The following is a 14,770-nucleotide window of genomic DNA, read 5'->3' on the forward strand; positions in this document are numbered from 1 at the left end:
GTCAATGACAGGTCATCTTCTTTAGTGTTCTTGTAGCTGTCACATTAGATCAGGGGAGACTACGGTTGTGACAAAGAAATACCAGAAGCTCCTCGACCTGCCCTGTCAGTGTTTCCAAAAAAAGATGCTCCTGGTGCACCGCAGCTGTGGATCTTAAAGTGAAGCCCGAGGACACGTATGACACTGCTACAACAGGCATTCTGCAGTTTGGAATATTATTTCAGCAGCCACGGAGACTTAATAATAAGGACGATTACAGCAGGGATCTGGTTGTGCTTCCTGTAACATGCTTGCACAGCACAGCAGAAATAACACAGTGCGTGTCTGATTTCTTGTGTATTACTTAGTTTGAAACACTGGATACTTTGTAGCAATGAATTTGCCACACTAGCAACTCACCGTGAAGACACAGCTTGACTCTGCTCAATTCAAACTCTGTCGCTGGCCTGTTGCAACAGCTGAGTTAGAGTAGCTCTGCTCTGTAGCTCTGACATGTATAAAACAACTTATATGGCAGTGTACCTGTGATAAGTACAAGACAACGTATTGATAACTCACCTCATATTAGATGACATGACCAGTTATTTGGTCTATAGACTGAAATTTATTGTAAAAAATGTACAAGTTTCCTTTGCAAATGTCTTGTTTTATCTACACAACAGTCACAATCCAAAGACATTCAATTTCCAGTGACATTAAAAAAATAAATTGTTGCATTTAAGAAGCTTGAACCAGGATAAATATTTTCAAGAAATTGTTTTGGTCAATTCTTTAGTGTTCAATGTTTTTTAAAAAAAATACTAATGAAGAGGAACTCCAGTGGGAAAAAAAATACTAATATTAACAGCAAATGTAATGTCCCTGTTATACTGTGAAGGAGCCACAATCTCTAACTTGAGCCAAATTATTATGTCACCCTCAAGAGAACAATGTGAATGATGCAACCATGGCAACACTGCCACGGAGACTAGAGAAGGGACGGAACGGATGCTCCCTGAACAAATCTGTACTCACATTTTTAAAAAAGACTGAAATCACATTAAACCAGAGAAATGAACAACAAGACTGAGATAAATTTATCCTCTGTGAGACCAGTTTGGAACGGACTCATACAGCCTGTGTGAACCTACAGTACAGTACGTGCTGTGACGAAGAGGATAATGTTTCTGTCTCTTCCTCCTCCCTCCCCCTTCTACTCTACTCCTCGCTCTGCTCCTCTGAGCTCCTCTAAAATCCTGCAAGGGTTTCCTAGTGTAAGCTAATATGGTTTTAAGAAGCATAGAAAAAAATGGTCTCATTTGTCTTTTGGGCTTACACATGGCTGCTTAAGCCACATGCCATCCAAAAATCTTACATGAACACTTACATGAAAAAAAATATAAAAATGTTTTCTGATACTTGTTAAAACATTCCATTTCTTGACCAGGGTTGACTTTAGTTGCCCAGTTTTAGACTCTGGTTTTCTCTTGATTACATTTACCCAAACCTTGTTGTCAGCACTTTTAGGTAGGAAATATTTTCCTTCAAACAAACTACACCTGTCAAACATAGGAAGTGCAAGTACTCCACTAGCTCAGCCAAAGGGGATGCTATTAATGTCTAATGGACACATGGATGGTTCCTTCTGCAGGGTGAAATGTTGGCGAGTGTCATTATTAAGTAACCAGGTAAAGCTTTTTGGGAAGAGATATTGTTGCTATGCTTTCAAAATGTATTTACTTATCTTTGAAGCTTTGATCAACACAATGAAAGTGTTATGTCATGCTCCAATAAATGAAAGTTAAGCAACTTCCACCATCTTGGCACACTGAAAACAAACTTAATGTATGAGCGGCGACTCTTACTGTGAAGTCTTTCTGACTCTGACGAAAATTACAAAATGAACTTTATTTATTATTTACTATAACACAAAACAAGTCACTGAGCCCTTAAACTTATCACAAAAGTATTTACTGAGGTCAGATGCAAGGGCTGACTTGCCACACACTTCTATAGGACCCAAAGGCTTTTTGCAATCACAGCTGTCAGTCACCGGTAGCCTTTAAAACGAGCGCTGGTGTAAGCCTCGTCTAAGCTGACTTCACTTTTCCGACCCAGAATGTATCTTGTATACTGCCTATAGGTATCAAGCAAATTATCTGCTAGAGCCTGACCGATTTAGGATTTTACAGTCTGATATTTGGTGATTTAAAACTATGGTATTTAAGTATATGTTTTGTTTTGGACACACGAACCATAGGCATTTCCCTGACATTTGTTATATGGAGTTCTTTATTTACTTGTTTACACTTGGTCCGACTGTTCGGATCAGCTGGTTGTCCTGTTTGTGGCATTCCAAATACATGTTGCCAACAGGGAAGTTCTAGAGTGCTCTTTTTTCACTTTTTGACCGTTATTACTTCATACACATAGATCAGCAAATAGTTCGTCAGATGGTATCGACCTGCCAATAAATCAATTGGGCTCCATTAGCCCAAACATAACTCAGAAGGGTAGCCAGTTTTATCTAACAAAGCCTGTCTGAGCTTCAGGAAGTTGGCTATCAGGTAAAGCTACGGCTGACATAAGCAGGGCATTAGATACATGGCGGTATTGCTTTGTTTTTAGAAGACGTTTTATCTTCTAGCTAATATTAGCTAATGCTAGCATCACTGCTAACACAGATGAACTGCAAACTACCTTACAAAGCAAAATAAAGTCTTAAGTGGATAACAGTGGATTTGTGCTGTGTAGTTAAGTTACAGCTAGATAGATGAATGTATCTTGCTTGCTAATCTTAGCACTAGAAAAATTATATCTCATCTCAATGGCTAGCTTGGCAAATATCCTTCACCACCCAATGTAAATTATATTACAATGATACTGTTAGATCTATATCAAACAGTATTGCTTTAGACACCTGTAAATCATTTAATGGAACAAAGTAAAAATATACAACAAAAATTTCCTTTCAACAATACTAGCAAACATGTGTGCTCAGCCAGCTAGCCATAACATGATTGTTTATGAAATTACCTTAATAAATATATTATGAACATAGTTCGAGGTTAATCTTGCTAATTAAGCTCTGATAATTATTGCAATGCTATTACAGACCATCGACCCATCGATCCAGCCATCCATGGATAGCAGTACGGCTTTTACATTTAACCACTGCCTTGACATATTTTTCATATTTTGGCAACCACATAACCATTTTCTCTGTTTCAAACTAGCCTCTCCATGCTTTTCAGTGGTATCGCTACATCTGAAAACACCAGAATATCGCAATCAGAGCATTACAGTCTTCATCATTATCATCCTTCATGATATTACAATTCATCCTCATCATTGTAGCACACACTGCAGATGTACTGGTATCTCTGTCCCCCTTCCCTCACTGGGTCTCTCTCCCTTGGCCCATCACCATGACGATGGGAGCCGGTTCCATGGATACAGTCACTAGGCAACCAGCAGCATCAGGAGCAGCAGCAGCAGCAAGAAACAGCAGTGTCCTGTCAGAGCTAAAGTGGAGCAGCAGTAGAACACTGAGCCACTCATCCTTCTTTATCTGTATGCAAGTTTTCTCTTTGAAGAGGAAATGTTAATGCATTTATCATTTCTTAGATCTGAAGCCTCGGTACTAGGCATGCTTAATTTAGACTGACAAAATGAGTACATCTATAGATGGGTTTAAATGTAAGTAATACGGAAAACTGATGATGACAAGATTGCAGTTACCTGAATATTATTTATTTCACCATCACTAAGTGCTCGTATGTAAAACCTTCTTCTGTCTTTAGTATTTCTCATAAACGGGAACCACCAAATGCCAAAGACAAGGGATTAAGTACCAACCATAAAGTATATTAATAAATAATTAGGGTTTTCAGTATAAATGAGATGGCTATTTATTTCGACAACTGACAGATTATTCATTTGCTCAGCTATAACAGACAGGCATAAAAACACAGATTTGCCCAAGCAATAGTCTAAAAACCAAAAAGCTGTTTCAATAAGATGATGAAAAACAGCAAATTCTCACACTGAGAAGGTGGAATTGGATAATGTTTGGCCATTTTAATTGAAAATATTACTCTATAGAAACCAAGCAATAATCAAAAGATCCACTTATTAAGTTGCTGACTATTGACCATCTTGCACTGGTATCACACTGTGCATTCTTAAAATAATCATTACCCATGGGTCAAACTGCAACCATCTTTGAACTTGATTTTCATGACTGCTGCTTACTTGTAAACTATCACGACGGCATCTTGTAGGGTTATGACACCAATTCTTGAAAAACCTTGTCCACAGATAGGCACATAAACACCTGCAGAAGTACTCAAAATGGTAGTTCCTGCTATGGTAGATGTAGCCAGGACCATATTTTTGTGCGCTACAGATACAGACTCACAAGGTGAAACAATATCGACTAAGCTGTGGCAGCTGCTAAATACTGGACTAATCCAGCTGTTGCTAACAGCTGGCAGATCATCATTCAAAGGAGAAAACAAATTCCACAAAGAGGGAAACAGTGAAAACTACTGCAAGTGTTCTGTTATCTATTCATGAGATAATTTAGGAAATGTGTGAGCAGCAATGTGCAAATGCAAGAAGGGGTTATACATGTAACCACACCAGAGATTCATCAATGTGTGAGTTTTATTATAACAGATCAACTGCTGTGAACTACTTCATGAAGTGTTTGCAAGGTCAGTTTTTTATTATTATTTGAAAAAAATGTCAGTTTTACAACCATCTGTCAGTAACTGAGTCCTGTGAATTGTTCCCTTGAAAATTATTGATCAGTCCAGTGGTTTGTGTTCGAAAGTCTCAGTGAACGTTTGGTTTGAAAAGTAATCTTCAACATACAGGCGTTAAATACAATCCATGGCTATAAGGTACTTGATTAGATTCCATTACTGGTACACATTTCTACCTGACAACCTCTCAAAAATCCCTTTATAGTCCCTAAAAAATCTACATGGTATTCTATATCTCATGTATCCTGAAGATGTGGCAGATCACTCTCCATGTCTGGAGAATTACACATGCAGCATGTAAGCTGTTGTGATCAGTGTGCCCAAAGAAAGAAACCAGTGCTGAACACATAATAGTGTTTTTTTGCAAAATGACACCAAAATGAGCAGCAACTTCAAAGCCCTGTCGAAAAAGAGTGTATAAATAGAACCGTCTTAGGAGCAACAAAGACAGAGAAGCTTTAAAATATGTTGCAGTTGAGATTGGAATTAAATATTCTCTTTGATTTTAAAAAGGAACAAAGGCTCTTTTTGTTGGTTTACAGCCCTGTAAGTCACATACATACACACACAGAAGAGACATGGACAACAAATTAGAGCTTGTATCTGTAAAAATTATGATCCAGTTAATAAAAAGCCATAACCTTCTACAGGTGCATAACTGCAGCCATAAAACATTTAGGCAGATGGTTAATAAGCCTTTGTCATTACAGGCTCATAACAAGCATGACAAACCGATACAGCTAAATAATGGTGCAGATAGTCTAATAAGCACAGCATACCTCAAGGTGGTGGATTTAACAGGTGTGAATGTGGTGCATTATATGAAAGCATGACGTTATAATGGCAACAGGGCTGGGGGCTACATGTCAAGACAAGAGGGTATGTGACACTGCATCATATATTATCCCCCCACACACCCCACCTCTCCCTGATCCTGCAGTCATGGTTGTTTCATTAGCTCATCTCGGAGCTTCAAAGGCCCTGGGTGGGGGGTGTCTATGAAAGGATGAAGGGGCTTAATTTGTGCGTACATTTAAGCGCCAAATTATTAAATATGGTGTACAGTGCCACTGTTCAGATGCTCAGTAGCAAAGCTCACCAAATTCTGAAAAATGCCATTCAAGTTGTCACGTGATGTCAGCCCAAGAAAAATGTATGGTCGTGACAAAACATGAGGGAAAACCATCAAATGTCCCTCCTGTGGACATTTACAGGATATTTTAATATTTATTTAAGTTATTTTTTTTTCTGTTTTTTATCCAGTAAAATCTGACTTCAGCTGCAGTCTTTGCTAACCCCAGATTAATGTGGTTATTCATTAAGGGAACTCCATCATTAGCACAGACTTAACATGAAATGGGCTACGGCAGCAGATATGTGTCTGTCACTGTCGCCTTACGTTGTAAAGTAGAGTAGTTATCCATCTGGCAGGCTGCTGGTGACGGATCCGGTTAAGAAAGAAAAAAATCACTCAGCTCGCCCCTTTGGAAACCGCAGCACCGGACGGGATCAGTCTACCGGGACAAACCGAACCGGTGTGAAACCAGGACAGGTACCCGCGCTATCAGCCGCATCTTTAGTGCCCCCGAAGCCAGAAGACGGAGGAGATGAGCGCATCAACCGGGGCAGTGTGATTCATCTCAGGGTCAGGTTTAAATCCAACTCGGTTACACGCGCGCAGACTACACACTGCTTTCAGTCACATCCCCTTCGGTCCATTTAGAAAATAAGAAGCAGGCGCGCAATGTCACAACACAGATTCCGTGACCAACGGAGGGGAGCGGCGTGCTTCTCCTTCTTCTTCTCCGGTACCGTAAAGCACGCTGCAGGAAAAAACACATTCAGCACGAGCATCCCCTCCCATACGTCCCTCGTAGAGAGAGAGAGAGAAAGAGAGAGGAGGGGGAGGAAAGATGGATGAAGATGGAACGAGGACGCGTGGATGTGCGTGCCTGTGTGCGGTAATCGCGCACGGGTGAGAGTTTGTGAGAGCAAAGAGGAGAAGTCGTCTTTTATCTCATTGTGCAGGTGCGCGTGCACGTGCACGTGAAGTCGAGGTTGTCTCTGAGACTGTTGCCATGCTGCCTCCATCTTTTCCTATGAGTTTTTTTTTTCTATTTTGGTGCGCAAAAATAGCCCGGTTTCGATTAGAGATAATATTCAATGAAAAGGTTTATTTTAAACAAACGCCACGCTCTTATAAGGCAATGTCTTTTAACGGATGATATGATGTAATAATGTCTTATTAACTATTAAGAAATTATCTTTTAACTCTATAGTTCCGCTACAAGCTACAACCAATTATGAGTTGCCACGTTGTTAAAAGATTCTTATTAACAATTATTAACTTAATTATAAGGGTCCTGCAAATAAGCCTGGACTACAATCCACTAATCACCAACTTGTAGTATTTATAACTGGATTTGATGGCATATTAGAGAATGATAAACCAAGAAAGCCCTTTATTGAAGTTAATACGAACAGACAGTAGTAATCCATCAGTCCTTATATTTATAAATGACTTATCCATTGTGCTTTATACTGTAACTATTTGCATTCCAAACAAGCGTCTCTTTTTCTTTAAATTACATATGACAAGTCACCAGCAATATCAGTATCTGAACCCACCCTGCTAAACACACACTAATCTTTGGCCTCTGTGATAAATGTGTCCCTCCTCCTCCTGACCATCATTTTAGCATCCAAAGTGAAATGTGAATCTGAAAGGCAACGGTGCCACGTTGTCATTGAATCTTAACCTATTCTCGCTTGCTCATTATTTAATTTCACAGCACAACTGTTGGTAATGATGCCTATCTCCACACTGACTGGCCTATAGTGGCATGACACAAGACACACAAACATCAAAGACGAGCCACACATGTGATGCAGTGGTGAAAGCAGCCGGGGACCCTGCTGGCATTGTGGAGGACATGATGGATGCTAAGTGAGCAGCCTTACCCAGAGCTCAGTGTGGTGCAAACTGCTGCTTACATTCAGTAGTCATCTGAGTGGGCTGCTGTTTTGAGGCTTCTAAGTCTAATCAGTTCATTCACAGGCAGCACGAGCCAATTCAATACTATTTGTTTATTTCAATTTCACTCAGCAGAGCTTAAACCCACTTTACAGAAATGCCCACTTTCTTCAGTCTTGGCAACACAAGTACAAACAGGTTGGCAGTGAAGTAATAGCTAAACTTCCTGTACGTATGCCTGTGTCTCAGCTCAGAGTTTCACTCTGAAGTGTAATCTGTTGCCTGCGGTTTTACACCTCAGCTGCACGTTTCATGCGGATTAGCAAAGATGAGCATCGTCATTTTCCAAAATCCTCGATTAAATCAACACTTTACATTTCTGCAAATCATTCCACACAGAGAGGCACTGGTTTGAGATCTGAGAAGCAGGACTGTGGCAGGAACATCAGGACAAATTAGCCTAAGGAGGGTGACAGCAGCTGTCCCTGCCTTATTTCTACTGCCCATAACGGCATAGTGAGGCTGCTCAGAGGCCAGCATGACACAGTGCATTGGCAGTAGGCAGCTTTAGGTGTGCAACTGTGTGAGTGCGTTATGTGTGTTACTGCAGAAGAGCACTCATACCTGCAGATCTGCTCTACAGGAAGTCAAATCCATGAATAAAATAGGATTCGATAATCAAATACAACAGATTAGACCCATTTTAATGCTGTAAAATAAATAAGATTAGACATTGGGTGTTAGACTGTTTTAATAGCATTTCAGTATACTTCTTCCCAATCATCCGAATGCTAAGAGTTTCTTTCCAAAACAGCAGCGACAGTCAGGATGTGTTTTCGATCAATTTAAACACTGTGTGAAATAAATTATATTGTAGGTCTGGACTGCTTGTGTGGGAGGTCATGACAACATGATAACAAGTACCATTAGAGTAGTACAATTAGAGTAATTATGTTGGCCCCTGGAAAAAATTAGATATAGGTACAGTAAATCTTGTGGCTCCCCGTGAAGACTTAAACCGACCTGTGACTTTGCAGCTCTGCTTTATTCTATTGTACTCAAGTCTACTGTAACAGTGACATAGTATCCTTATGCCATCTGTACCAGTAGGCAGTGCCAGGATGAAGCTCCCGTTAAACCCAGATGGCAGCACTGGGATTCTCCAAGATCGACTGAGTTTGACAACAGTCTGCGAGAAACCAGGAAGCCGGCCAGCCCGTCACCCTGTCACTCAGCTAGTCATCTTCTTCTGTCTAGCCCTTCTTTTTTCCTTTCCCACTACACATCCACTTTAACTCCATGTCAGTCCTTTAAGTATTTGGTTAAATAGCTTAAAATGTTCAGGGTCTAAAAAAAAAAATTCAGCTGGGACTGCATTTTGTTGCCTGGCAACAACAGATACCAAATATAGAGGCTTTTTAGATAATTTTGTTTTCAAAAGAGGACATCCTACAATAAAGAAGTCTACTTTTAGAACACGGATGACAGCACAAATGGAAAAACATTTTAAAAACACAGTACAGTCTACTGCTGAAAGGATGGTGAGCAGCTCCTCTTTTGAGACTCAAGCCACTGATTATGTACTCGTGCAGCTGAAGAAATAAAAATAAAGTGAAAATGTTATTTTTATTCTTCATTATTTAATACAACATGGTCAACTTTGAGGTATTATATACTCCTTACAAGTGAAACATTGCAAAATATTTACTGTTTCCTTTTGATGACTATGGCTTATAGGGGCGACTGCGGCTCAGGGGGTTGGGAATCGCATCTGTAACCGGAAGGTCGCCGGTTCGATCCCTGGGCTCTCTGTCCTGGTCGTTGTGTCCTTGGGCAAGACACTTTACCCTACTTGCCTACTGGTGATGGCCAGAGGGGCCGATGGCACGATAGGGCAGCCTCGCTTCTGTCAGTCTGCCCCAGGGCAGCTGTGGCTACAACTGTAGCTGCCTCCACTGTTGTATGAATGTGAGAGTGAATGAATAGTGGTATTGTAAAGCGCTTTGGGTGCCTTGAAAAGCGCTATATAAATCCAATCCATTATTATTATAGCTCATGAAAGTCACACACACACATCAGAAAAGTACTTTTGTTTATAAACACAGTACTTTACCATGAATTACTATATCGGTGCATGGTGACATAGAGGTGATCAACTTGTGGCAATGTGAAGGTGTTATTTAAGCCCAGGCTGCTTTGATAGCCACCTTCAACTCATTTCTTTTAGGTCAAGGTCACTCGAGGGCAATATCTGTCTGCTGATAGTAATATCATGGTCAGCAAACCCTTTGGTCGTAATGTTGGTGCTGTGGGGAGGTGTTGCGTCCTGCTGGAAAAGCAAAATCGTCACCTCCATAACGTTTTGTCAGCAGATGGAAGCATGAAGTGCACTAAAATCTCCCAGTAGCTGGGTAGCTTTGGACCAACCACCACCAAAACCAGAACCCCAAAACATCAGAGGCCCCTGAACCTTCACACTGGACCTTAAACACCTTGGAGTCTATGCCTCTCCACGCTTGGTCCATACTCTTAGACATTCATTTCCAATGAAGTTTCCCATTTTCAATTTCCAAATGAAATATAAAATTTAGTTTTATGTGAATAAATGACTTTGAACCACTGAGTAACAATCCTGTTCTTGTGCCTTTTCCCAGATAGATGCTTCTGACGGTGTTTGTGACTCAGGCCTGGCTTGATATCAGGAATCTGACCGTTGTACAGTAGCACCTTTCCTGAGGCCCCACGTTTGTTGTGGCCCCCCAGGCCTTAGTCCACTCCTTCTGAAGCTCTCCCAAGTTCTTCAATCGACTTTCCTTGACAATACTCTCAAAGCTTTGGTTATCTTTGTTGCTTGAGCACCTGTTACTACGAGGACGCTGTTCCCATCAACATTCCAGCAATATGCTTCCATACAGCACTCTGCAAACAGCCAGCCTTTGCAGGAATGACCTCCTGTGGCTTACTCTCAGAAGGGAGGAGGGTGTTAAAGATTGTCATGGCAACTGTCAAGTCAGCAGTCTTCCCCACAATTGTTGCATGAGATATACAGTATCTCTCGTATGTTTGCTTCTCAAGGTAAAAGCTTAACACACTAGCTTTGCATTGCCTTTAAAACACAGAGATAAGCAACGGTCAGTTTTTGGCCTATTGACTGTCAGAACCTAAATGCATCACTACTACAAGTGTTGTTTAGCCTTGTTTCACAAGGCTAAACAACACAATAGCCTTGTTTCACACCTGGAACCACATCTGGGGTCACATCTGAATCACTGCATAATCTGAAATTGATAACAGTTCAAATAGATTGGACAAATATAATAAAAACAGAAATAGAGGCAATCAATCAGACCTTACTGGGTACGGTTTCATTTTAAATGTCTACATCTATAAAATGATATAACAACTCTAACATTTCTTTACTCTATAAAGGAAATCAGGTATGGATACATAACCAATTACAAAAGCAAATGAACAAAGCAAACTAAAAAAGCTCGAGATGAAAAATGGATAATGCAAAATGTGTACATGCACTGACTGTACAGTATGTGCAGCCGGCTGCAGTTGCTTTTTTAGTTTGCTTTATTTTTCCATTTATTTCATCTGTGTGTTTCTTTTTTATTTCTTTTTTTTTCAGTTATTGCTTGTGATCATTGTGAGCTGTTACATCCTGGAAATGATTTGGGGGTTTTTCCCTTAAAAAAAAAACACGTTAATACTTGCTCCAGACAAAAGAGACTAGAAAGATGGAGACACAAGCTCCATTTCTTCATAGCGAATGGGAGCGCTGGAGAGGAGTGAAGATCACTGCTTACAAGTCCAGTTGTCAATAGGAACATCAAGATCATACTGATTAGCTGCCAGACAGCAATAATATCTCAAATGTGCTGTGCTGACCATCTCTGCAAAACAAGGTGAGAAAGGTTTTAAAACCACCCAAAGTTGTTCAAGGCATGTGCCCATCAGCTGGGTATCAAGTATCTCTTTAACCTCACATCTGTCCCTGTGTTTTAACACAAAGGGACAGATGTGAGCACTTCCTTAACACTTCCTTCCTTCCTTGCTGTGAAGAAGAATAATGTGCAGTAAAACAGAGAAGTTAGAGGAGGCTATGTCCAGTAAGTATGTGGCACCATGTTGAGGATGTTTGAGTTTATGGTGGTCACAAGAAAACAAATTGGCCTACTGAGGTAAAACCTGAGGATGAATGACATCAATCACACAAATGGGGGTAGATCTTGACAGTCTGCATCATAAAAAAGGACATTATCAAGACTTTTGGATGTATATAGCGTCCAGTTAAGACCTCACACAGTCACATAGACCAGCTGGCGGCCTTCTGGCAACCTCCGGTCACTAGAGGAAAATTGGGATTCCCCACCATTTGGTAGTGGTTGCTGGCTTTAACCAAGTGAAATCAGTCACAAAGAGATGCATCAGAAATGTCCTTCTGATTGCTTCGGTCACGGGGAAATTATTGCAGCAACCACCAAATTTCAAAACGCACACTTTTCCCTAGCAACCTGTGAGTCCCTAGTAACCTGGGTCACTGTTACTAGGGTTACTAGAGGAGTCGCCAGGCGTGCATGCATGGAGATCTAGCAATCAGTTTCACAGTGAGTGCCAGCAACCTTCAGCAACTGCTGACTATCCAGTCAGGGAATACACATTTTTCCGGTGGTTACCAGATGGTCACAGACTGGCGGCTAAGCTAGTCAAGCAGTTCCAGCCAAAAGGTGGATAAATAAACCACTTAACTTCAGATACTTCATACAAGGAAGTCCTTCCTATAGGCATCCATTTATATAATTTGTCTTGTTAACAGTTTTTTTATTTTTACTTTATGTCAGCCCGACTTTCTAAAACAGGAGAAAAAAAAAGAGTGCATGAACATCTCTGTAGTTTGCAAATACAAGAAGAGCATCCTTCAGTTGGAGACAAAATGTTTTAAAACTGTAAAAGATAAAACATTGTAGTCAAAAACCTGAAGTGGCATCTCTGGATATATATTTTTACTGTAACATTTAAAAGTCATTTTGGACCCAAGTTTTCACAAGGGGTTATTTGGAAAGGTTACAGAAAGCTTGCTTTCAAATAACTCAGAGGAAATGTCAGTTTTAAAGAAAATAAATGAGAGATGCTGCATTTTGTACCCAGTGTAATACTTTGGTGGGCCAAACTCAGTATGAGAGCCAATTTCTGCACACAGGTCCTATTTCAGGCACTTTGGATTCAACTGATTTTGCCCACAGGGGTTATTTTGGGGCACCCTGGTTTAGAAAGCCACGCACGCATCTGCTATAAACATACATCACAAAGCTGTACATTTAGATAGCTTGCCTATTTTTTGGCACTAGATTGCAGCTCCTTAAACACCTTGAGTTTATTCTAAGAGTGCTATCCACAAATAATACAATAGTGCCCATAATAACACAATGGCAGGATTCCCAGCTCTGTTGATACAGTAGATTTATCAGTGGTGTCCAAACTCTGGCTCTAATGAATTACACAAAGTGGACATGGAAATCTTATTGCAGCGCTGGGTCATATCTACAAAACTGTGGACTATTACATCTTTCTAAGGATCAGTTTGTGCCTTGAGAGTACCAGTTATCTTACTTTAAAGTCACAGTTTTGAGTCAAGGTGACAGTAGGTGTTCTAAATATGACAGTAAATTCCTGGCAACTGGAAGCTGGGAATTTACTGTTAAACTGCTCACAGCATTATTACTGCATTTTCATTTACATCATGGTTACATTTTCTTATTCACCAGGCCTATAGACCTGTATTTTCATTTATACCGTTACTACTTATTAATGTTTTCATTTTCCACATTGTTACTTTTTGTCATTTACAATATTATTATTGTATTTTAAATGTATAGTATTACAGTATGAGTACTGTTTTTCAGTTACAAAGTAACATTATGGTTTTCTGATGCAATTACAGCAAAGAAAAATTAAAGTTATGAACTTATTTTGCCACTTTGCCTTTTACAATACTGTATTATGTGTATGGTGTATACATAATACAGTATCTTATTATATGTCCACATCACAATACTGCTTAAATGAGTAAAAATCAGTTACGGTGCAGGTTTAGATTCATGGTAAGCAAAGCATACTATTTGTTTTTTTAACATAATTTATAATGGCTGAGATTAGGATTGTGGGTAATAATAGTCTTGGTAAATGTAGTGATATAAACATGTGCGCCTCAATGGATAACCATTAAGCTAATTGTACTATTAGAACCATATTCATAAGCAACTTGAGAAAATGAGTTTGTTCAACATGCAAAAACATAACTGCATCCCAGAGAGACAATATGAGCATGTGATGGGACCCTGCAGGTAGCAGGATGCCATGCTGTGAACGAACAGCCTCGCGCCGAGCCAGCGAGAAGACTTGGGTCATTAAATCGCTGAAGCCTCCACAGTTGCTTCCTGTTAAGACAGTCGCTAAGTTAATGTTGCCAAGCAACACAAATACAGTGAGAGCCAGAAGGGAGATATTTAAACAAATTCACTGGAAAAAAAAGGGAAAAAAAGAGACTTTGGGTGACATTGTGAGGTTTGGATTTCAGAGAAATTGTAATTGAGGATATCTGGGTCAGATACATCATTTCTAGGACTAAGCCCAAGCACGGGCAGAAGTCTCCAGCAGCAGGAGACAAATCTAGTCCCTTCTTAAAAATGTTATGCCCCATAGATAAGTATATATTCCGTACTACTAAACACAAACAGATATCTAATACTGTAATAATACTACATACATTGCTGTCACTCAAATTCTAAAGCAAACATATGATAACAAGAGGTCTGCCTTAGCCCCACACCTGTAAATCTGCATTTGTCCCTCACTCAACTACACTTTGGAAGGCTAGTCCATGACTGAACCTGAAATGACCAGGTCTATATCTCTGCTTTTTGCAGGAACCAAATTGTGGTGCATAAAGCAATTTTTAATAATGGAAGGGGAGACTTACCAAAGTTATTACCAGTGTTGGGACTAATGCGTTATTAAGTAACGCGTTACAATAACTACGTCA

General features: G+C 40.0%; 1 protein-coding gene across 1 annotated transcript in view; it reads right to left on the bottom strand.

Annotated features, from left to right (window-relative positions):
• The window catches only part of lrrc7 (leucine rich repeat containing 7), an 81,742-nt gene extending 75,176 nt beyond the window's left edge, over nucleotides 1-6,566 (bottom strand). The window contains exon 1 of the mRNA XM_013911795.1: nucleotides 6,148-6,566. Coding sequence (XP_013767249.1) covers nucleotides 6,148-6,172 — 25 coding nt within the window. The 5' untranslated portion in view covers nucleotides 6,173-6,566. The remainder of the gene's footprint in view (nucleotides 1-6,147) is intronic.
• Nucleotides 6,567-14,770: the final 8,204 nt, after the last annotated feature.

This window comes from Pundamilia nyererei, unplaced genomic scaffold (assembly GCF_000239375.1).
Source record: "Pundamilia nyererei isolate P.nyererei 1_Seehausen unplaced genomic scaffold, PunNye1.0 scaffold00072, whole genome shotgun sequence".
In the NCBI taxonomy this organism is placed as follows: domain Eukaryota; kingdom Metazoa; phylum Chordata; class Actinopteri; order Cichliformes; family Cichlidae; genus Pundamilia; species Pundamilia nyererei.